This window comes from Nestor notabilis, unplaced genomic scaffold, assembly GCF_000696875.1.
Source record: "Nestor notabilis isolate BGI_N333 unplaced genomic scaffold, ASM69687v1 scaffold4084, whole genome shotgun sequence".
Taxonomy (NCBI): Eukaryota; Metazoa; Chordata; class Aves; order Psittaciformes; family Psittacidae; genus Nestor; species Nestor notabilis.
Genome location: NW_009924147.1, coordinates 40,550 through 60,078, shown reverse-complemented (window position 1 = coordinate 60,078; position 19,529 = coordinate 40,550). Strand labels below are relative to the sequence as shown.

Sequence of the window (19,529 nt, the reverse complement as noted above, 5' to 3'; positions counted from 1 at the left end):
CCTCATAGCGAAGAATTTCTTCCTAATATCTAATCTAAATCTCCCCTCTGTCCGTTTAAAACTATCCCCCCTTGTCCTGTCTCTACATGCCCTTGTAAAAGGTCCCTCTCCAGATTTACCCCTTTAGGTATTGAAAGACTGTTACATGGCAAGGAAATTGTTATAATCTCAAGGGAAAGAAAGCAAATAGCTCTGAGACCTTAAAATCATGATGATCTTTGAACTCAGTGCCATGCATGAAATGTGACCACACAGAGGAACCTCTTCTGTGGTGTTTGTGTTTAAATGATAGGAATTACTGACACAGAAGAGCTTCCGTTTTTCATTCCATTGTGTTGTTTCTCCGAGTCAATACCAGGAGGACAAAACCCCGGCCCAGCTTGTCAGCCTGGCACTTCCTCGCTACAAGGAAATGAACTTGGCTGATTTTTGTACCCACAGAGTACCACCACGCGGGTCAAGCCGGTGCTCTGGCTGTAAAGCAGCGCGGCACATTGCAGTGGCGTGGTGGGAACACAGCTCAGGTTGTAGCCTCTTGGCCAAGCAGGATGGACTCCTGTGAGGAGTTGTTTGGCGTCTGGAGGTGGAGAAGTAGCCAACACAGTGTTCTCTCTGCATCCCTCTTCATGTAGCCAAACCAGAGCCTGAGTCAGCGAAGCCACAGTCACAGGAGAGCAAGCACTGCTCCGTGGTTGTGGCCAGGGCTGGGCAGCACAATGTGTGTTTTTAAGCCCTGCCTCTGCCCTTGGCTTCCTGTCCCAAACAAGCCATTTAAAACTCTCTTCATCGTGGTTGCTTATCCCATAAAAGAGGGAAATGGTACATTTTAGGGGGTATCGGCAGGGTTAATTCCACAGGGGTATGGAGGGGAGTCATGGAAGAGGCCATCTCTCACAGATCCCCAAAAGATAGCTGTGAAAAACAAGTCCACAGATATAACCAGCTAAGTCTGAAGGCTTTCTAACCAGGTCTGCAGTTTTGATGGGAAGCATGTACAGATCCCAAAAGGAAAAAGAATTGGAAATGACTGCTTTTAAGATGAGAAGATGGATGGCTTGCAGAGCATGTTTCTGTGAGTTCAGAATGAGTAACTGAGTTTGAACTGAATAGGATGACACCAGAATTAAGGCTTTAGCCCATGACCAAGTGCCTTAATGCCTTAAAGCCTGATAGGCTGTGGTAGTTTAAGTCCCATAAACCAACATATCATCCACAGTTGGATCCCCTTTCCAGCGTCAACTGCGAGAGCACTGCCTAGCACAGCTCCATTCCCTGTGCAGTGGCAGGGGGAGGCAGTCCCACACCCGCCCTCATTAGCACCATAAGTTGGTGTCCTGTTGGATCTGTACAGAGCTTTCTCACAAGAACACTGCTCCTAATGGGACCAGGTCTTCTGCTCCAGCTGCATGGAAAGGACTCAGCACGGGGTAACACCGAAACATGAGATCCCAGCGGTTCCAGGCCTTGTTTGCTTTGGCCGTGGCTGTTTTCAGTTTGTAGCTCTGCAATTGGACTGTAACGCATTTTGCAGCACTGAGAAGGCTCTGACACAAGAGCTGTCAGCCCTTTCCAGGCTGAAGTTCCCACTTTGTTGCAGAGCTTTGCTTTTCTTTCATTCTTGGCTCCGTCACAGCTTACTTTGACCGTGTGCCTCCCGGTGTTCACCTACAAGGCAGTAGCCCACAGGCACCAGAGGAGAGGTGGCCAGTGCACACACAGGAGGGAAACCACTGCCTTAGCAAGGCTCGAGGACTTCTAAGTGTTGGTAAAAGAGTTGACCGTCCCTTGCAGTCCACAGTAGAGCTCCTGGGCTGTTCTGCTGTGCGACCTCCACATCTGCATCACATAGAACGCTGCTGGCTATGGACTGTGGCAGCCCCTCCATAGCACATCCTGCACTGGCCCCTCTTCGCCATCCATGTCCCTGTGTGAAAGGCTGTAACATAAGTGCCATGTTTCTGAGCTAGCCTCTGTACCCATGCTCACCTCATAATTATACTCCACCACAAGACTCTTCTTAATAGACTAGAGGGGAGGACCTCATTTATCTGGGGCTCTGTAGATCAGTGGCTTGGTTTACTCCAGCCAGTGCTGCATCCCTGCAGTGGAAGGAGTTCTGCAACGAGGACACTGTGATCCTGTGTGTGATGGTGTCAGAGGCTGGAGCTGAGGGTTGGGAGGAATACTCAAGCAGTTTTATACAGCTGTGAAAGCACAGGGAAACCTAACCCATTCCTTTTGCTAATGTTTGAGGACAATTGGAAGTCATGGAGAGGAAACATTTAGTTCTCATTTTTCCTGGGTTTATATGCACACAGCTCATTGCAGAGTCACATTCTTCTCTCCAGGGCACGAGGCAGCCGTCTCCAAGCCTCACAACTCCCCTTTCCCAATACATCTTGGCAAGTCCTGTTACATCTGTTTACAACTGAGGAAATAAAGGTATTTTAAGAGCTTCTCCCACATTCCCTAAAGCAGCCATTGAGCATGTGGCTCTTGAGTTGTCACCTGGGTCATAATATTTGAGAGCCACTGTCCAAAGCCAGAAGTAGTGGAGGGTGTGAGGACTTGGCCTGAGGTGTCTCAGCGTTTGATGAGACACACAGGATTCACACGTACTTTGCCCTTGGTGACTCCCCTGGGACATGCAGCAGGTCAGCATCAGCTCAGCCAAACCCAGGAATACAGTCTGAACTGGACAAACTGGATGATCTTTACTGTTAGTCCTCTGGAGCATGCTAACTTGAGGAGTTATTTAGGGTAAGTGCTTTCCTGGCTGATTGGCTCTTTATTGCTGTTCTCTAAGCATTTTTTTCCTATTAGCGTAAGGGTGTGCACAGTAAAGACAGCAGCTTTTGCTATGAGGCCTATGGTAGGTTCTGCTATAGGAAACAATCTGAAGAAACCTTGGTATAACCAGTTCATTCTTTTCTCCTCTCCAGGGCATCTGTGACCAGGAGGACTTTTGGGCATAGTGGCATTGCTGTGCATACGTGGTACGCCTGTCCAGCACTAATAAAGTCTATCTGGGCTATGGCCATTAGTCAACATCAGTTCTACCTGGACAGAAAGCAAAGCAAGGTAAGCCTGGTGGAGGTGGGAAGTGCACATCATGATGGGTGAGTCCTTCTCACACCCCCCAAACCCAGCAAGGTCAAGTCCAGATGGTGGCTCCTTTCCTGCCCTCCCTTTCCACTTGAGATCAGAAACAAGGCAGATTGACCCAAACGATCTACTAGCTTTGGCCAGACTGGGGGAATTTGTATCAAATTCATGTCTGTGGGAGTGAGGATTGAGGGACAGGTTGTACTGAACTGTGGTCAAAATGAGGGAGACAAAGCTTACAAGCAGATAGGGTCGCGTCTCTGTCTGGATGGTTTCCACGTGTCTGCTGGTTCTTGAAATCTGTCATAAAGTTGGGGTAGCTTCCAATAACTGAGTTTAAAGTAGCTTCATACTCCATACCTGTTCCTGAATCTGTCCCCTGCTTTCTACCATTGTATTTTCCTAGAAATGAGGGCTAGGGATATTATGTCTGTCTCCATGTAGAATCTCACAACGGAAGGGGGGCAGGATGCTGACATCCTGGTCTTAAAAGAAACTGTCTCAATCTGGTGCTGCACAAAGGGCAGCTCAATACACAAAAGAAACCACCTTGAAACCAGAGGAGTGTGTGTTCTTCCTCTAATTCCTTTCATCAGCAGTAACTTTAGGCATACCCAAAGCAGCAGGAGATTGCTTTGATGACTTTGAGATCACTTTGAGGCAGAAGAGAGACTTCTCATGCAGACACCCCTCTCCACATGAGCATGCTGGTGTTTAACTTTCCAATACAGAGTCTGTATTGAGTGAGCACTTTCTTATACAGCTGCCTGCATTACTCCCCATCCCTGCTGAGATGGCAGGACCATGCAGGGTCCTCCAAATGGCTGTAGCAGTCTTAACATCATGCTATTGCTGAGAGCACTGCCTGCATTTTCTGCTCCCTCCTTCACACAGGCCCTGGCCATGTGAGTTCCCTTCATGAGCCAGTTCAGCCCATTAAACTGGCAGAAAAATGGGTTTTTTTCCTGTTTTTTCTTCGCTGCATTATTTTTCTGCCAGTTCAGTGTTTTGGCTTGATGACATTATGTGAAGGACCATCAGTGTGCTATTAGTCCAGCTCCCTCTAAACCTTCTGACATTGCTTTCCCCATCACCATCTCTGTCACTTTATTGTACAGTGGGTAGGACTTTTGGATGCCTTGGGCAGCACACATGGTTACACTCAGTTTGGCCATGTCCCATCTAATGCAGAAAAAAACAGGATTCACTATAGTTGCTGTGAGCTGTATTGAATTTAGGGACGTAGCTAACTTCCCACCCCTAAGTGCCAACTGTGAGTATGGACAAAATACACCCTACACCGAGTATCACTTTCCTGTCCCCCTGCTCTGCTCCAGGGCAGTGCACAGCCCCCTCTGTTGTGCTCTCACCAAAACCACCTCAGCAAACAAACAGAACTTCATATTTTTTCTTTGCTTTTAGCCAGCTGGATTTGCTGATCTGGCTGCAAGGTATTTAGGTCACAAGCAACCCACAAACAAAAGGAGATTCCCTCCTCCTCCCACTTCTTTGGTAAGAAACTGGGTCTCTTAAATGCCCAGGACTTCCCATCAGTGGCTTCTTTTGTTGTTGGCAGATTGTGTTTCAATCTGATCTCCCCTCTCTCACACTCCTACAGACAGCACCATCTACCAGCCCCCATTTGTCAACCTGTCACGTCTGTGAGCATGTCACTGTGCTTTGTCACAATAGTGCCAGTGGTCATGCTGAGGCTTTGAAATGAAGGCCTACAAAATATTTCTGCCCCTTTCTCTTAAAAGAAGCTGGTATTTTACTCTGTTGTCCTTGTCTTTGACGTGACACTATCCAGACTGATAGATCCATCAATTTTAATTGATCAGCTCTTCCTGCTGCTCACTCCAGGACACTGTACTCCTGTGTGCTTTGCTTTTGAAAACCCTAAACCAGAGTGGGGTGTTGTGAAATGTCTTCATTTCAGCTCTCAAGGGCTTAAGACAAACATTTATTTGAGTTTCAGCTTGTATGGGTTTGCATCCCCTTAAATCTCAGCCCCCACTTCAGTTGAATCTCCAACTTCAAAGCAAAACTTACGTATTCCTTCCTTTTATGTCCAAACTTGCCATTTCATACAGTTTTGACAAAAGAAAGAAAAATAAAAACAAACTTAGAAGAAAAAGCCTCCTGGGGCTCACTGCAGCTGACCCTGTGCTCCAGGGATGGAGATTAGATGGCAGGAGATACAACACAGTGATGAAGCAAGCTTGAACACTGAGCTCCTCACATAACTGGGCACGAGCTGGATCTGAACCTTCTGCACAGCTCTGCTGGACAACCCCTTCATGTGCTTTTAGAAGGAAATAAAACCAGGCTTGCCTGGATTTTGGCCATTTTGCAAGGAATTGAGGTCCCAGCCTGTTTTGCAGCCCCGCTCCCCATTGAACTCCTGTGAGCTCACCCAGTTCCCAGCATCTCCTCCCTGCTGCTCTGTCTCTCCCTGCAATCAAAGCGTAACGTGGAGACTGAAAAGATGCCCACAGTGAACATGTCAGTGTGCAGAACTCCTGTCAGCTTCCCTTTTCTTCCAGAAGGGAGATGCAGCAGGACTTCAAGGCACGTCTTTGCTCCATTGACTGCACTGAGTCAATCAAAGATTGGGCCTGGAAGCCTTGAGAAGTCCCATTTTGTGGGAATTTCCAACAGCACGTTCCTCCAAGCATGAGGCTTTTTGCCTGAATGAACCAGTAGAAAATAGGCCAAGGGTCTCAAAAAATCACCTGCAGCAAAGCCCCATCACTGCAGGCAGGAGGGATAAATTCATCCCCAGTGTCCATCTACTCTTGCATTTTGCTGATGGATTTGTCTTCACCCTCTGACCCTGTCAGAACAACACGGGGGATCAGTTTGGCCCCATGCTTTGAAATGACTCATGAATGAGCCAGTCTCCTTCCATAGAAATCAGACTTGGCAGGTCTGTGCTAAGTGCTTGAAAGGTTCTGAGCCTGGAGGGACTGCAGGGCCCGGGGGAGTGCTAATGGGATGTAATCTAGCTTTCCACTGTTGTGCTCTCAGAACAGAGTCTATCTCAGGCTGCTGCTCACTGGCCTGTATGAAATGAGCTGTTGATCTGATTCCTGCCTCTGATGAGTGGCTGTCCAAAGCACAAGACCACCCCATGCCTGATTGGCATTGCTGTAGGGAGCAGAGGCAGCAGGGACTGAGCAGCATGGAAAATTAACCCCGTTCCTTTCAGGAGATGCTCCATCCCCGCTGTTCAGTGCAGGGCGCTGGTGGCACAACTGCAGTCAGGTCTAAAACCTTCTCATAGAACCATAGAATGGTTTGGGTTGGAAGGGACCTTTAAAGCTCATCTAGTCCAACCCCCCTGCAATGAGCAGGAACATCTTCAACTAGATCAGGTTGCCCAGAACCATATCCAGCCTGGCCTTGAATGTGTCCAGGGATGGTGCATCCACCACCTCTCTGGGCAACCTGTGCCAGTGTTTTACCATCCTCATGATAAGTAATTTCTTCCTCACGTCCAGCCTGAATCTCCCCTTTTAGTTTAAAACCATCACCCCTCATCCTACTGCAACAGGTCCTGCTAAAAAGTCTCTCCCCTTTTAAGTACTGAAAGGCCACAATAAGGTCTTCCTGGAGTCTTCTCTTTGGATTGTATCCTCTGTGGGGGAATCTCACTCTGCCCTGCTGATCCCCTATCTGCTCTCTTCTGGTTTGTTTTTTCCTCCCTCCCGGCACCAGGGATGCCAGGCTTTGGTGTTATATTATGTTTTCATCTGCCCTATGTTGGGCACACCTCCAGGCACTGCTGGTTTGGCTCATCAGCCAGGACCACAGGAGCTGCACTGCCTTCGCTCAGCACTTTAGCTGGTGCCTGGTCAAACAGGTAGGGCCAGAGCGTGCTGTAATTTGCAGCCTGAATATGAATGGAAACCAACTACAAGGCTTCTTGCTGTAACTGCCCTACAAATACAGAAAAACCACTGCCTTGCAGGATCTGTCTGTGCAGACTTGGGATTTGCACCTTTCCTAGACATCCACTGCAAGGACTCAGTATATTGGGTTAGGCAGATACTGGGTTTGATCAGTTATGCTTGTTCCTGGGGTTATCCAAGGTATGCATAACCCTACATGTATCACCTGCAGGGGATAAATCAGCAGGACAGCAGCACTCTGAAGACTTGTTACTTGCAAAGAGCTGGCATTGCAGCAAGACGGCAGTTCATGCTCAGGCTCCTTATCAAGACTTCAGTAGCAGGAAATCTTGTGATAAAAAGCAGTGACTTTCCTCTTCACTGAGCACTAACCTTCCAGAGTTACTTGGAGAACATATTTCACAGACCTTGTTTCTGACCAGAAACATCAGATCAAGAAGCTAAAAGAGTGCTATCCTTCTCCTGGGGCTGATTTTGGGGAGGCGCGGTTGGAAATGAGAAGTGTCTGACTAACTGGTTGTAGCATTAGTTTAAGAGGGTCAGTACTGGTTGTCTGATCTGCTCTGACATCTTGGCAAGTAGTTAAGCCTCTGCACTCAAATCAGTGAGTGCACACACCCTGTTCTTGGGGCTGTTGTGGAAATAAGCATGTGAGGCACTTGGGTACCTCTGAATGGTAATGATGGCGTGTATAGATACCCAAGAGTGTTAAATGATGATAATACTTCTGAGGGTGTTTTCAGTATAAGGCTCTGTCAGCGCTGTCTTCACTTGCAGTCTTAAATTCATCTTAAAAACACAGTGTGCAACAGAGAGACATTTTACCTCCCTTGTTACTTCAGTGATGTGCAAGCAGAGGTAGGGGATCACTAAGAACTTAACCTTCAGTGTCTTACCTACAGCAGATCAGTAACAGGGCTAAGAGCAAAGCTCAGCTTGGTGAGCATTCAGCCATCAGTTCAGCCTTAGTTCTTGTTAAAATGATTCCTGCTTCCTGAAGATGTGAAACACTGAAAATCCCATCGTGGCAAGTGTTCCTTGTAGTCCCATCTCATGTTAGTTCCAGTGGGAACAGATCACACCCTGGTATGTGGACATCAATCACCTTCTGATTTGTTAGCACTGTAATGATGAACTGTATGACTGGAGCTGAGAGTTTCTTCTGGCCCTGAGAAGGTGCAGACGTGATCCTGAACTGGGGCTTCACCAGTTCCCTGAACAGAAGCCTTTGTGCAGCCTTGGCACAAGATGCCAGCAGCTTGCTGGGTTCTGGGAAATCAAAGCTGCTTGTCAGTGGCCCTGTGAGGCCATGGGGATTGAAGCTCAGCAGCACAGGGCTTGTGAGATTTGGACAGTGGGTTGAGCTCCAAGCTCCCTGCATTTGTGACTGAGTTGCTCACATGAGGGTCAGTGAACAAGAAGCCAATTTCCAGGCTGGAGATGAAGTAGCAGTCGTTTTTGTGTGCCATGTTACAGTGAGCTGCTTCCTGGCTGTCAGTTCCCTCCTTGTTAGCATGGCTTGTTACCTGAAGCACATTCAACCAGCAGTACATAAAATAGGGCTCAGAGCATAAGCAGTAGTTCAGAATTGAAGTGCTTGGAGATGACTCCAGTGAGAAATGAGACAGAGGGCTGGAGAGGGTTGTTCTGATGTGGCAGTTGCTATTTTAAGGTGATCCTAAGGCTGTACTGGTCAGAAAAAGGACTGAAATATACCTGTGGCCACCCAGCACACCGACACATGTAGGGTTCTTCCCAACAGCGCTAGGGATATAACTGAAGAGCCCTCCCCAGCAATTTTGATCAGTGTTCTTGGTCCTTTTGCCCAGGTTAAGCACCTGCTAGAGGCTGTCAGGAGAATGGACTGAAGATAGATGGTGCCCTAGTGTGACCAGTTGGGACTGGTTCTTGTTAACTACTGGAGTAATGTTAATGCTTGAAGAGGTCCTCACAGTAGGGGTGGCTTGTTAGTCTGGACCATAACCTGCATGTGTTTTCTTGCCAGTGTTTTCTTCTGTCTTCTCATGACAGCCCTTTTTATGTCATTTCCCCACTGTGTCTTGGTCCAAAGCAGGTTTGGAAAGGCCCCTCCTGGCTTCCTTTACATGCTAGAGGTGGTCTTTAGCCTTTGGTCTTTGCAGATTGGCATTTCAGAAGGTTTCTTACTGTATGTGGTGACACAGTTAATCCATACCTGGTTTGTTTAAGAGGCAAAAATGTGCATGGCAAAGCAGAGAACATAAACAGCAGGAAACAATGCCAGGATTGTACCCACTTAAGAATGTAAAAAGTGCAGCAGTGAACACTGTGCCAGATTGCTTCTATTCTTGTAAAAGAATCCAAGTTTCTCTGGAAGCCTGTTTCCTGCCGCAGCAAAAGGAACTTTTCCCTTCTGTGAGCTTTAAAGCAGCACTTTTTAATAGCTCATTACTAACTCTGGTGTCCATGTCCAGTCCAAGATTCATGCTGCAAGAAGCCTGAGCGAGATTGCGATTGACCTGACTGAAACTGGAACACTCAAGACCTCAAAGCTGGCCAACATGGGGAGTAAAGGCAAAATTATCAGCGGCAGCAGCGGGAGTCTTCTGTCATCAGGTAGGTCCTTTATCCTGTAACTGGAGAGAGTATGGTGGGAAGAGCCATGGCCATGGTGTGATGGGGAGCTGCACTGCAGAAATGAAAGTCACTTCCCTTTAGCCCTTCTGTCTATCCAGGTGTCTATCTCTCAGCATGTTGCTCCACAAACAGCACAGGCAGCAGCCTCCCCTTCTGTCATTACCACCACTCGTTTCCTCTTTGGCCCCAGGATGTCATCTCCAACCTCTCCCTTTCCAGCTGGGACCTCGTCTTGTCCTCACAGTTTCTACTCTAATCACCCCTTGGCATCCAGCTCATCCCTAGGCAGATGTGTTTGTGAAGGAGCCCCCAGCCAGCCAGTGCACACCCTAGGGAAGTTGAAACTGGGAATTGGTGGTGGCCCTCAGCGGTGTTGGGGCAGCATGGCTTCTTCACAGAGTGAAACATCTGCTTTGCTTCTCTATTGCTGGAATTTGGCTGGTGTCCCAGGCTCCAAAGAGCTCTTCCCTAGCACTCTCTACCAAACTAGTGCTGAGGACCTAGAGGTTTCTTTTTGTGGCTTAGAGCACCTTCCTGTATGAGGAAGACATAATCTGTGAAAGAAGCCCCAAAGATGTTGATACAGAGAACTAGTGCAGAGAAGGAGAAAAGAAGGACCAGAGAAGGGGAGTCAGGAGGTTGTATGTTTTTGATACTCTTACGTCAGCCTGAACCAGGCAAGCTGTGTGTACAACAGTGCTAAATGTCACTCCACGAGCAAAGCTTGATAGATTGCAAAGAGCTTGGAGCTGCTTAGGTGAGCAGCTCTTCAGGAAGGCAAGGTTGCTGGTATCCCTGTAATTAACAGTTCCAGTCAATTAAATGTCTTCTCTTAAGCATCACATGAAGTTATCAAAACTGATTGTGTTGAGATGGGTAACAGCAGAGAGTAACCCTCTCATGCTTGACAAGGGAAGAGTCCATCTAAGGACACTAATGCTTTCAAACTGAGCCCACACTGGTGTAGCAGATCAGCTTTGCACCACTGTATCCTTCACGTCTCTTAATAGGTTGGAAAATATCCAGCAAGGGGTTAAAACGTGCAGTGTTTACAGAGCTCCAGAGCAGCCTGCTGTGCAATTCCTTGCCTTGCCTGCAAACAGAGATGCCTTTCTGCTCCTCAGTCTTCCCGACAAAGTATACAGTCCACCATCTGTGCCTCCCATCGCTCAGGGAGTTGCAGTAGCTGAGAGCTCCCAGAGCAGTGTCAGGTTGTCAGAGCTCTTTATTTGTTTGGCATTTTTTCCAGCTCTCCTGCTGGAAAGTAAATAACATTAAGTACCCCAAGGAAGTTCTTTAGGTCTTTTCAAGACCGAAGCCTCCTGGGCACCATTCCTAAGTTTCTGAGAACTACTTACTTGGTAGTAATCCTGTTTTCATGTCGATACGCTGACTTTTTGCCTTCCTGGAAAGAAGCGTGGGGGTCTGCTCCTGCTCTCACTCCCAGAGAGAGCAGTAGCCAGGTGAAAGCCAGCAGAAAATCAGGCCCAGGAAAGCTTCAGTGCCTCTCATGGTTATGTGGATGGATATCCCACACTGGGAGCTGCCCATGCTTTTACTGCTGCACGTATCCTACCGGCTGTGCCTTTTGTATCCTACCGGCTGTGAGGACAGAGCTCTCCCCAAAATACTAAGGAGAGCTGTGAGGCTTGCTGTGTGCCTTCCAGCACAGCTGCTAGGAAGTACAGAGAGAAGACAGATGCCAGACAGATACCATGGAATGGGAGACCCTGGATTGCTTCCACAGTCACCTTCTGCTCTAAAAGCCCCTTCGCTCATCCCAGCTGGCAGAGGTAACCCAGGCCCTGTCCCACTGGACCAGAGGGGGCATTCACTGCCTCTCCCAGTGGGCAGAGTCACTGGCTCCATCCCAACCTTTGCATTTCCTCCCATTGTGCCAGAGATTATCAGCACACAGCCACAACAATGATGGGTTATCGTGGTGCAGCCTGCGTGCTGGAGAGGAGAAGTGCAAATGATTAAGTGCCCACTTAATCATTTGCTAAATCTACTAAAAAGTAGATTTCCAGGCTATAAATACCCTGAGTGACTCGCAATCACAAGGGCAGGACCGAATGTTTGCCCCCACTTTCCTACTGTTCTCGGTCCTTTTTTCCTGGAAGTTACTTGTAGTCATTTCCTCTCTCCATCTCACTCCTCCTCACTGAAGGGGCTGTCAGCACCATGAGGAGTATGCTGAAACTGGCATGTCTCCCCTGGGTTTGGAGCAAGGCTGCAAGGAAAATCTGTTTGGGCTTCCACAGTTGTCACACTGTCTGGTGAAGATCCTGCAGTGCAGTGTGAGGCAGTCACTGCCCCACATCACTTACAGCCTCAGGACACAGCAGAGGGGAGATGGAGTCTTACAGAGACAGTGGCTTCCTCATGGTCGCAGCAGTTTAGGGCCAAAGCCTGAGCTGCTCCGTGTTTCCCAGGCCCTTGGTCTCAGCCTGTGTCCAGTGCAGAGTTGCAGTTGTGATACCTGGTGCTCCCAGGTCCATTTCTGACAAGCTAACTCCTTAACTTTTATTCTCATTTTGGCTCTGAAGGGGCCCCCCAGAGCAGTGGGCTGCCGTGATTTAGCTCAGGGATCTGCTCAGGACCTCTGGGCCATCCCTGGGCATCTGGGACAAGATTTGCCCCTGAATAAAAGCTCTGCTTTCACAGTGGCAGGAACCCTCATCAAAGCCAGCAGAGACAGTTGGGTCTAAGGTGGATTTTTCCTCCGGAGCAATCTGTGCCATAGGAGCTCTGCAGGGCTCTTGTCTAGTGAGGAGCCCCATTATCACTGGGTTACCACTGGTGTGAACACCAGACCACCTTCTTCATGGCAGAGATGCCACAGAGGAGCTCGCTGAGCCCCATTCCTTCAATACCAAGTGGAGGTTTCCTGCACAGGGACCTGTTAACATGCGAAATGCCACAACAGAGCCCAGGCAGCCGGTTCTCCATCCGGGAGGTTGTATCCCAGCTGGATCACCCGGCGGGTGCTGGAGCAGATAACAGCACCCGCACAGCCTCCGGTGTGGCCCATGAGCACGGGGGGCCATGAAGACGAGTCTCCCACAGGATATGTGAGCACATCCTGTGCGGAGCAGCTCCAGCTGGAGGATATCCGATGTGTCGGGCCGAGACGAGCGATAGCGGCTGTCTGAGGTTACTGGCTGTGGCGTGCTGACATCCTGGCGTGGGGAGTCAGCCCGGGCTCTGGCACCGAGCAAGCGTGGGGGGACCTTCCCTCCCTGCTCAGGGGACAGCCATGCACAGGGGACATCAGCCAAGTGCCAGCGAGCTGGAGCCAGCAGCCAGATGTAGCATGAAGCGTTTGCCATATTTAGATATGTTTTTCCTGGAGAGGGAGACTCATAAAATGAGAAATAGAATCAACTGGGGTGGAAAAGACCTTTATGATTATCAAGTCCAACCATTACCTCAGCACTGCCAAGGCCACCACTAAACCATGTCACTAAGGGCCTCGTCTGTGTGTTTGTGAACACGTCCAGAGACACAGTGATTCCACCACTGCCCCGGGCAGCCTGTTCCAGTGCCTGAGCACCCTTTCAGTGAAGAAACTTTTCCTAATAGAATTGATGCCCGGATGCTTTTGCCTTGCTGCTGCTCAGCCACCTTGTTGCATCTGAGAGTACAAGAGGAAACAGCCTCAGGCTGCACCAGGGGAGGTTTAAGACTGGCTATTAAAGCCTTGGCTCCCTCTGCTCTTCAGCATCCCATCTACCCTCCCTGCTTGTTTTCATCCTTCTCACTTATACCTTTTCCAAGCTGACACCACTCTGCTACAATAGGTGGAGGAAATAGGGAGAAGCAGTGAGTCACTGCTAGGGCTTTCCTCTCCAAATGGTGGTTCATATTGCTAGTCGCATCCCTTTGACAAGCTTTAAAGCAAAGCTTGTCTTGGAGGTGACACTTGGTAGCCAGGGCCCCCTGCAGATCTGCACAGGCACAGCACATTGCTTTGGTCACATCCTTTGGGAATGTGACTTGCTTCATATCCCCATCAACATCACCAAGGCTCTCCTGACCTCACCAGTGTTGGAGTGAACCAGCCCTTTAGCACTGGTGAAGAAGCTCAGCCATTAATTCTGCTGGAGGAGTGAGTTGGACAAGGGAGGACCATGTTCTCCCCCCATTTCACAGCTCATGTTCTCCTGAATGTCAGTGGATGGAGAAGCAGCCCAGAGAGGCCAAGTGGGAATCCGAAGTTGAGTAGTGTATCCACAGTCTAATAGGGCATTAAGTGGATGGTCAGGTCACCAAGGCCTGTGTCCCACCCTGTATGGTAAGGAGGAAAGGACATGTACAATTAACTTGGCTTTGAAATTAAATCAGCAATGTCAGCTATAAAACCAGCCCCCAGCTCAGTGGGTTCATGCTGAGAAAGGTCGTGTGCTTGCTACCTGGTGTGTCTTCACAACCCTTGTTCTTTTAGGGACATCGAGTGGTTCTGCTGAAGTTTGTGTTCAAATGCAGTTTGGTAAATCTTTGCACAGCAAACGGAAAGGAGGCTGAGTAATAAGTGTCACAGAAAGGTTCAAAAGCCAGACAGGGAAATCACATATTTCAGCAACTTTTCTCCTGTTTACTGCATTAGGAATTAGCCCTAATGTAGGAGATAAAATACCTGAGAAAGCCTCCCAGTCAGCCGTCTCTGTTGCAGCAGGAGTCTCTCGTGTTAGGACTGATCTTTCAGGACTGGTTTTTCTCTGTTGATGATCCCCTTTGGAAGACGCTGGGCAGCCATGACTCAGTGAGCATCAGATTAATAAGGCTGATTTAAGGTAGTATCTGCTTGATTGGTGTGGTTTGTGCTGGTCTTTGGTTATTTCTCTGGTTGTTTTTATGGCCTTTTGATTTGTTCTGACATTTTCGGGTCAGTTGCCACTGGCTTTAGAAGTGGGTCTGTGGTCACAACCTTGCTCGAGGCTGGATTTATACATATTTATAAATAAAGAGCCTCTAATGGAAGCTGTAGGCAGCCCAGCAATACAAAGCACTGTGCTCGTTTACAAGCATCTCACAGGGGTGTGAGTCTCTTGACTGATCAAGTCTCCCATTTGCTTTTCAGCTGTGAGAACAAGCAGAGAATCCAACACATAGAAATCTAATAGTACACCCCAAAATAGTTTGGTTTTTAAAGAAAAAATAATAATTTTTAAACCCCCAAACAGAACAGAACATTTTCTGAAGGAGAAGCTTCAGGAAGGTCTGAAGCAAGTCCTGCATTATGCCCAAGAGATTATCTAAGTCAGCTCTGGTCAAGCTAAAAAACTTCAGGATCACAAGCCATGAACTGAGTGCCTTTGAACCCTCACTGCACTAGAAGAGTTTGTGATACAAAGACACACTTGGGAAAGGTTAATTTGAACTGGTTTAGTAGTGGTTGTGGCAGTGTTGAGGTAATGGTTGGACTGGATGATCTTAAAGGTCTTTTCCAACGTATCTGATTCTACGACTCTATGGTTAATGCCAAGGAGGGGCTGAGTTTGGTTTCAGTAATAATCCCATTGCTTAACTCAGAACGTGACAATGAACTTCCAGATCTCCCCCAGTCCCTTTGCTTTCTGGAAGGGGTAAAAAGATGGCCAGATGTGCTCTCAGTGGACGCTGCCACCAGACACTGGTTGAGACCAGTGTGGTTCTCACACAAGGTAAGCACAGCTGGAGCAGATGCTGTGAACTGTCTCTTCTTGATTTGGGTCTGGACCAGCTCAGCCAGAAGCCGTTTGTTTCCTTCTTGTCGGCATACCCCGGCTCAGCACAGGCGTCTGGCCAGGGTTTGGGCTATTCTTATGCTTTTAAATGTTTCAGCATCTCTGTAGCTGCTGTGGCAACCCACAGTGCAAATACGAACAGCTTTCAAAAATAAACCCGAGGCTGGTGGGGAGGTAGGGAGCAGGGAGGAAGGAAAGGGGAACAGCAGTTGAAAGGGAAACGTAAGTCATTAAAGCTGTCATAAATGAAAAGAAGAAGGGTTGAAACATCTGTTGGAGTCATGAGCAAGTTTTTACCAGGACTCAGCAGTTTTTTGGCAATTCAGTAAAGAAATTCAGCAGTTCAGCTTTCACAAGTAACAGCTCACCAGGGTTTACCATTAAGAATTACTAAATGTTAGAGAGCATTTGCCAGTGCAAACACAAGGCTCCTCTAGAAGATCCCATCAAGTTCTTGCAGCACAGATGTGTGGGCAGAATTGTTTTGTTGCTCTTTGAAAGCAAACCCAGATGTAATGAGGATGACTACCAGGAGGTTGTCCTCCTTTGTCTGATGATGCTCAACCTGTCTGACCTTCAGGAAGCCCCTTGTCCACCTCCTCCTCTCCAGGACAGCCATATAAAAGGTGTGACAAAGAAGGGTGGTGTTTCACAGCTGTCTTCCTGTATGAAAACTGCAGAAAATACTGGTGGAAGAGATCTGTGAGATTCTCAGCTCCCTCTGGGCCAATGCAGAACTGTTTCATGGCACTGGTTGCCTCAGTCAGTTTATCTTTAATGGTCTGCTGGAATAGTGGCAATGAAAGATGAAGCTGAAAGCACGAGTTTCACTTTGTTTTGGTGCCAAAACAAAGAGTTGTTCCCAGGTTCCTTTCAGAGCTCTGTGAAATGGCAGCAACCAGCCTCCTCAGGGTGAGTGTTTTCACTGTATGCTTGGAGGCCAAACCAGCTCTATGGTGCTGTGATTCTATACCACCCCACAGGAGACATCTCAGATACCTTAGATCACCTGTACACTTCTGTTCAGCCCCACTCGAGACCCACTATGGAGTTTAATAAAAAAGCATCAGATGTAGGCTTAGGTAGAGCTCCAGAGCTGCGTGTGGGGCAGAGCTTTAGTGTGGAGCTGTAGCTCTCAGTGTTTTTTGTGGGCGCACGTGGGACCGTACCTCCGGATCCACCACAGACACCAGAACTCGGCTTTCCATAGAGCTAAGGGTGGATGCTCTGAACTACAGCTTAGCAACAGCCAGTAATACGAGTGAAAAGCATGTAGAGATCATGTTTACCCCTTCTTGAGCTTGCTTTTCATGTCACAGAACAGCCATACCCTTCATGTCCTTGCTCTGTGGCCAAGAGGTGTATCAGCTGCTCAAGTTGGGGACCCAAACATGGAGGCAAGCAACATTGCTTCTTCTTTGAGATGCTAGATCTGGGATAGCACTTGATGCGCCATCCCAAAACAAAACAACATCAGGAACACCATCAGGAAGTTCCCCTAAAGAGCTGAAGTTACAAATGCTGTCTTGACATCTGAGCAACAGAGTCTGACTTCATGCATGGACTTACTTCAGTGGAAGCTGCTGGGTAATTGCCACTTGAAAAGTCAAGCCATTTGGACATCCAGTTTAAATATCTTGACCTGTGTCTTCACGAGAAACAGCTACTGTCCCAGAGGGACCTGTGGGTTATTGTTGTTTTGGTGTGTTTTACAGGAATCTCAGTAGGTCATTTTGTTCCATTACATTTGCTCACAGAACAGGCGCTCTGTAGGTGGATTGAATTAAATGTTTGCTACAAGGAGAACTGCAGTTCTTAAGAAGCAGGTTGTATTGTCAAATAGCTTCTCCTAAACTTAATTTCCAAAAAATGCATTTCCAGGGACTCATAAACTGTGCTGTTATTTGCCATTGGGAACTTGCATGGGAATGGTACGGGGGTTTTTTTCCTAGGATCTTTACATGAATGATTTTGTTGCTTTTAGTTTTCCAGATAATGATTACAAGTGTTTTTGTGTGCCCCACTGTCCAATCTGTGTCTGATAGCTTAAACATTAAGAATTTGCCATAAACAAACATGACTGGGCAACACCTGCTTCATGTCATAGTGTGATTCCCTTTTGGAAGGACTGCATCCAGGCTTTGGTAGAATTACAAGTGCTCCAGATGTGTATTCTGCTGTCAGCTGGCCTAGTGAAATCATTGTTTACTGACAGGTTCCCAAGAGTCAGACAGTTCTCAGTCTGCCAAGAAAGACATGCTGGCTGCACTGAAATCCAGGCAAGAAGCTTTGGAAGAGACCCTGCGCCAACGCTTGGAAGAGCTGAAGAAGCTCTGTCTCCGGGAAGCGGTAGGCAATGGATGTGTAATTCCTGTAACACCTTGTTGCTGGCACTGTTGTAGCATGCTCCTTGTTTGGAGGTGGTTTGGAGTCAGGAGAAGAGATTCCTTCCATAGTCGCCTCTTAAAAGGCCCACTGTACAAAGACCTAAGGAAGGTCCAGATGTTTTGGCCCCAAATTGCAATGTCACAGGACGTTTGCCCCCCAGAGAAGGGGACCCCATGTCAGTACCCTGTTGGCGTGGGGCTAGGATGTGCTCCATGTCTGCTGTTTGAAATTGTGTTTAAATGCATTCAGCCACACTTCTTATTGACTTTGGTGGGAATATGCAGCTACCTCAGTGGCATAGGAAAGGCTGCCCTGCATATTGGTAATCACTTCTCAAATGCTTTTGGCTTCACTAGCAAAAAACCACAGAACAGGCTGATACACTTTCTTCTCCCAGCACATTCTTACATGCAGGACACAAGGTCTCGTGTAGTCCATGTAGACTCCCTTCATCCAAAAAGCTCTGGCACTGATGGAGGGAAATTACAGTGTAGTGGCAGACCTTGCGAACTGGAACCAATGTGGTCATCCCAGGACGTGCAGGACAGCTCAGGAACTCATAACCTTCCCACTCACTTGCCAGTTCATTCTTGGAGTACACAGGAGACCAGCTTAGAGATCAGTTTAATGTTTGGGGAAGTGACAACCCCGCTGCAGCTGCATGTGGAGATCAGCAGCAGCATACTCTTGGGTCATTCATCAGTCCTCCTTTGTTTACCAGGCCTGAAAATGGGAATTTAATAACAAATGGTGGTGTGTGACACAAGAGGAAGCTGGCTGCAGGCAGTGGCACTGAGATCCTCCAGTTGTTGCTTAATACGTGGTGTGTATCTTGCCTTTGACAAAAATGGGAGCAGTAGGTCACTGATTCAGCTGTTGTTGCACTTTGTTTCAATTACTCTACAGTTTTAACACCAACAATGAGTTGTGAAAAAACACCTCTCAACAAAGAACGTCAGCAGAAGCCTTTGCTGCCCCCGTTCCCATCCTTTACTATACACAAGCAATCCTTTCCCACCTAGCTGACTTCAGCAAACAACTTGTGCTGATAAAGGTCCCAGGAACAGATCCAGTCTCCTCAGTCCATTGAGTACAGAGCCAAGATCATCTGCAGGAAGCAGTCAGGTGCTCTTTGGGGGCTGATGAGCAAGGGCTGAAGGTCTCTTCTTCTTCACTGCCCATGACTAATGCCTTGCAGAAGATGTGCTTCTGCCACAGCTGCAGGAGCTCACAGCCCAGTGCCTTCGCTCTAACCGCAGGCACTTTGCAGCAGCTCCCACTGCACCATGGAGCTGCTGGTAAGGAGCAGTATGTCCTTCATGTGCTGCAGCAGGGCTGGCCACAGCCCATCTGTCAGCACCTTAAGAGCTGGTAGAAAGTGTTGGTGCTTTCTGATCCGAGAGAGGCAGTTGATGGACACGTGGAATCTGACCCCGTCGTGCACCTCTATAGCTCATCCATCAGCAGCCTGGAGTTGGAAGTATTTCCTCTCAGGCTGCCCTTGGTGCTTTCTGCCTGGGCATGGGAACGGCCGAAACAGAGGGAGAAGACTGAAAGCCAGGAGATAAAAAAGGGTTAAAAGTGGGGGCATAATCAAATCAGCATGGCCAGAACCATTCATAAGGGTGGCATCAGGTTACTCCAGGCCATCACTACTCCAGTTACTTATTAATTTAGATTACATTTCAGGACCATGCCTGCAAATACTTTTCGGCTTATGGAGGCAGCATGGTAGCCCACATTAATTTTGTTCTGCTCCACTCTTGGGCATTTTATA

General features: G+C 48.0%; 1 protein-coding gene across 1 annotated transcript in view; it reads left to right on the top strand.

Annotated features, from left to right (window-relative positions):
- Positions 1-2,946: 2,946 nt before the first annotated feature.
- The window catches only part of FRMD4A (FERM domain containing 4A), a 33,152-nt gene continuing 16,569 nt past the window's right edge, over positions 2,947-19,529 (top strand). The window contains exons 1-3 of the mRNA XM_010012480.1: positions 2,947-3,081; positions 9,473-9,614; positions 17,580-17,713. Coding sequence (XP_010010782.1) covers positions 3,034-3,081; positions 9,473-9,614; positions 17,580-17,713 — 324 coding nt within the window. The 5' untranslated portion in view covers positions 2,947-3,033. The remainder of the gene's footprint in view (positions 3,082-9,472; positions 9,615-17,579; positions 17,714-19,529) is intronic.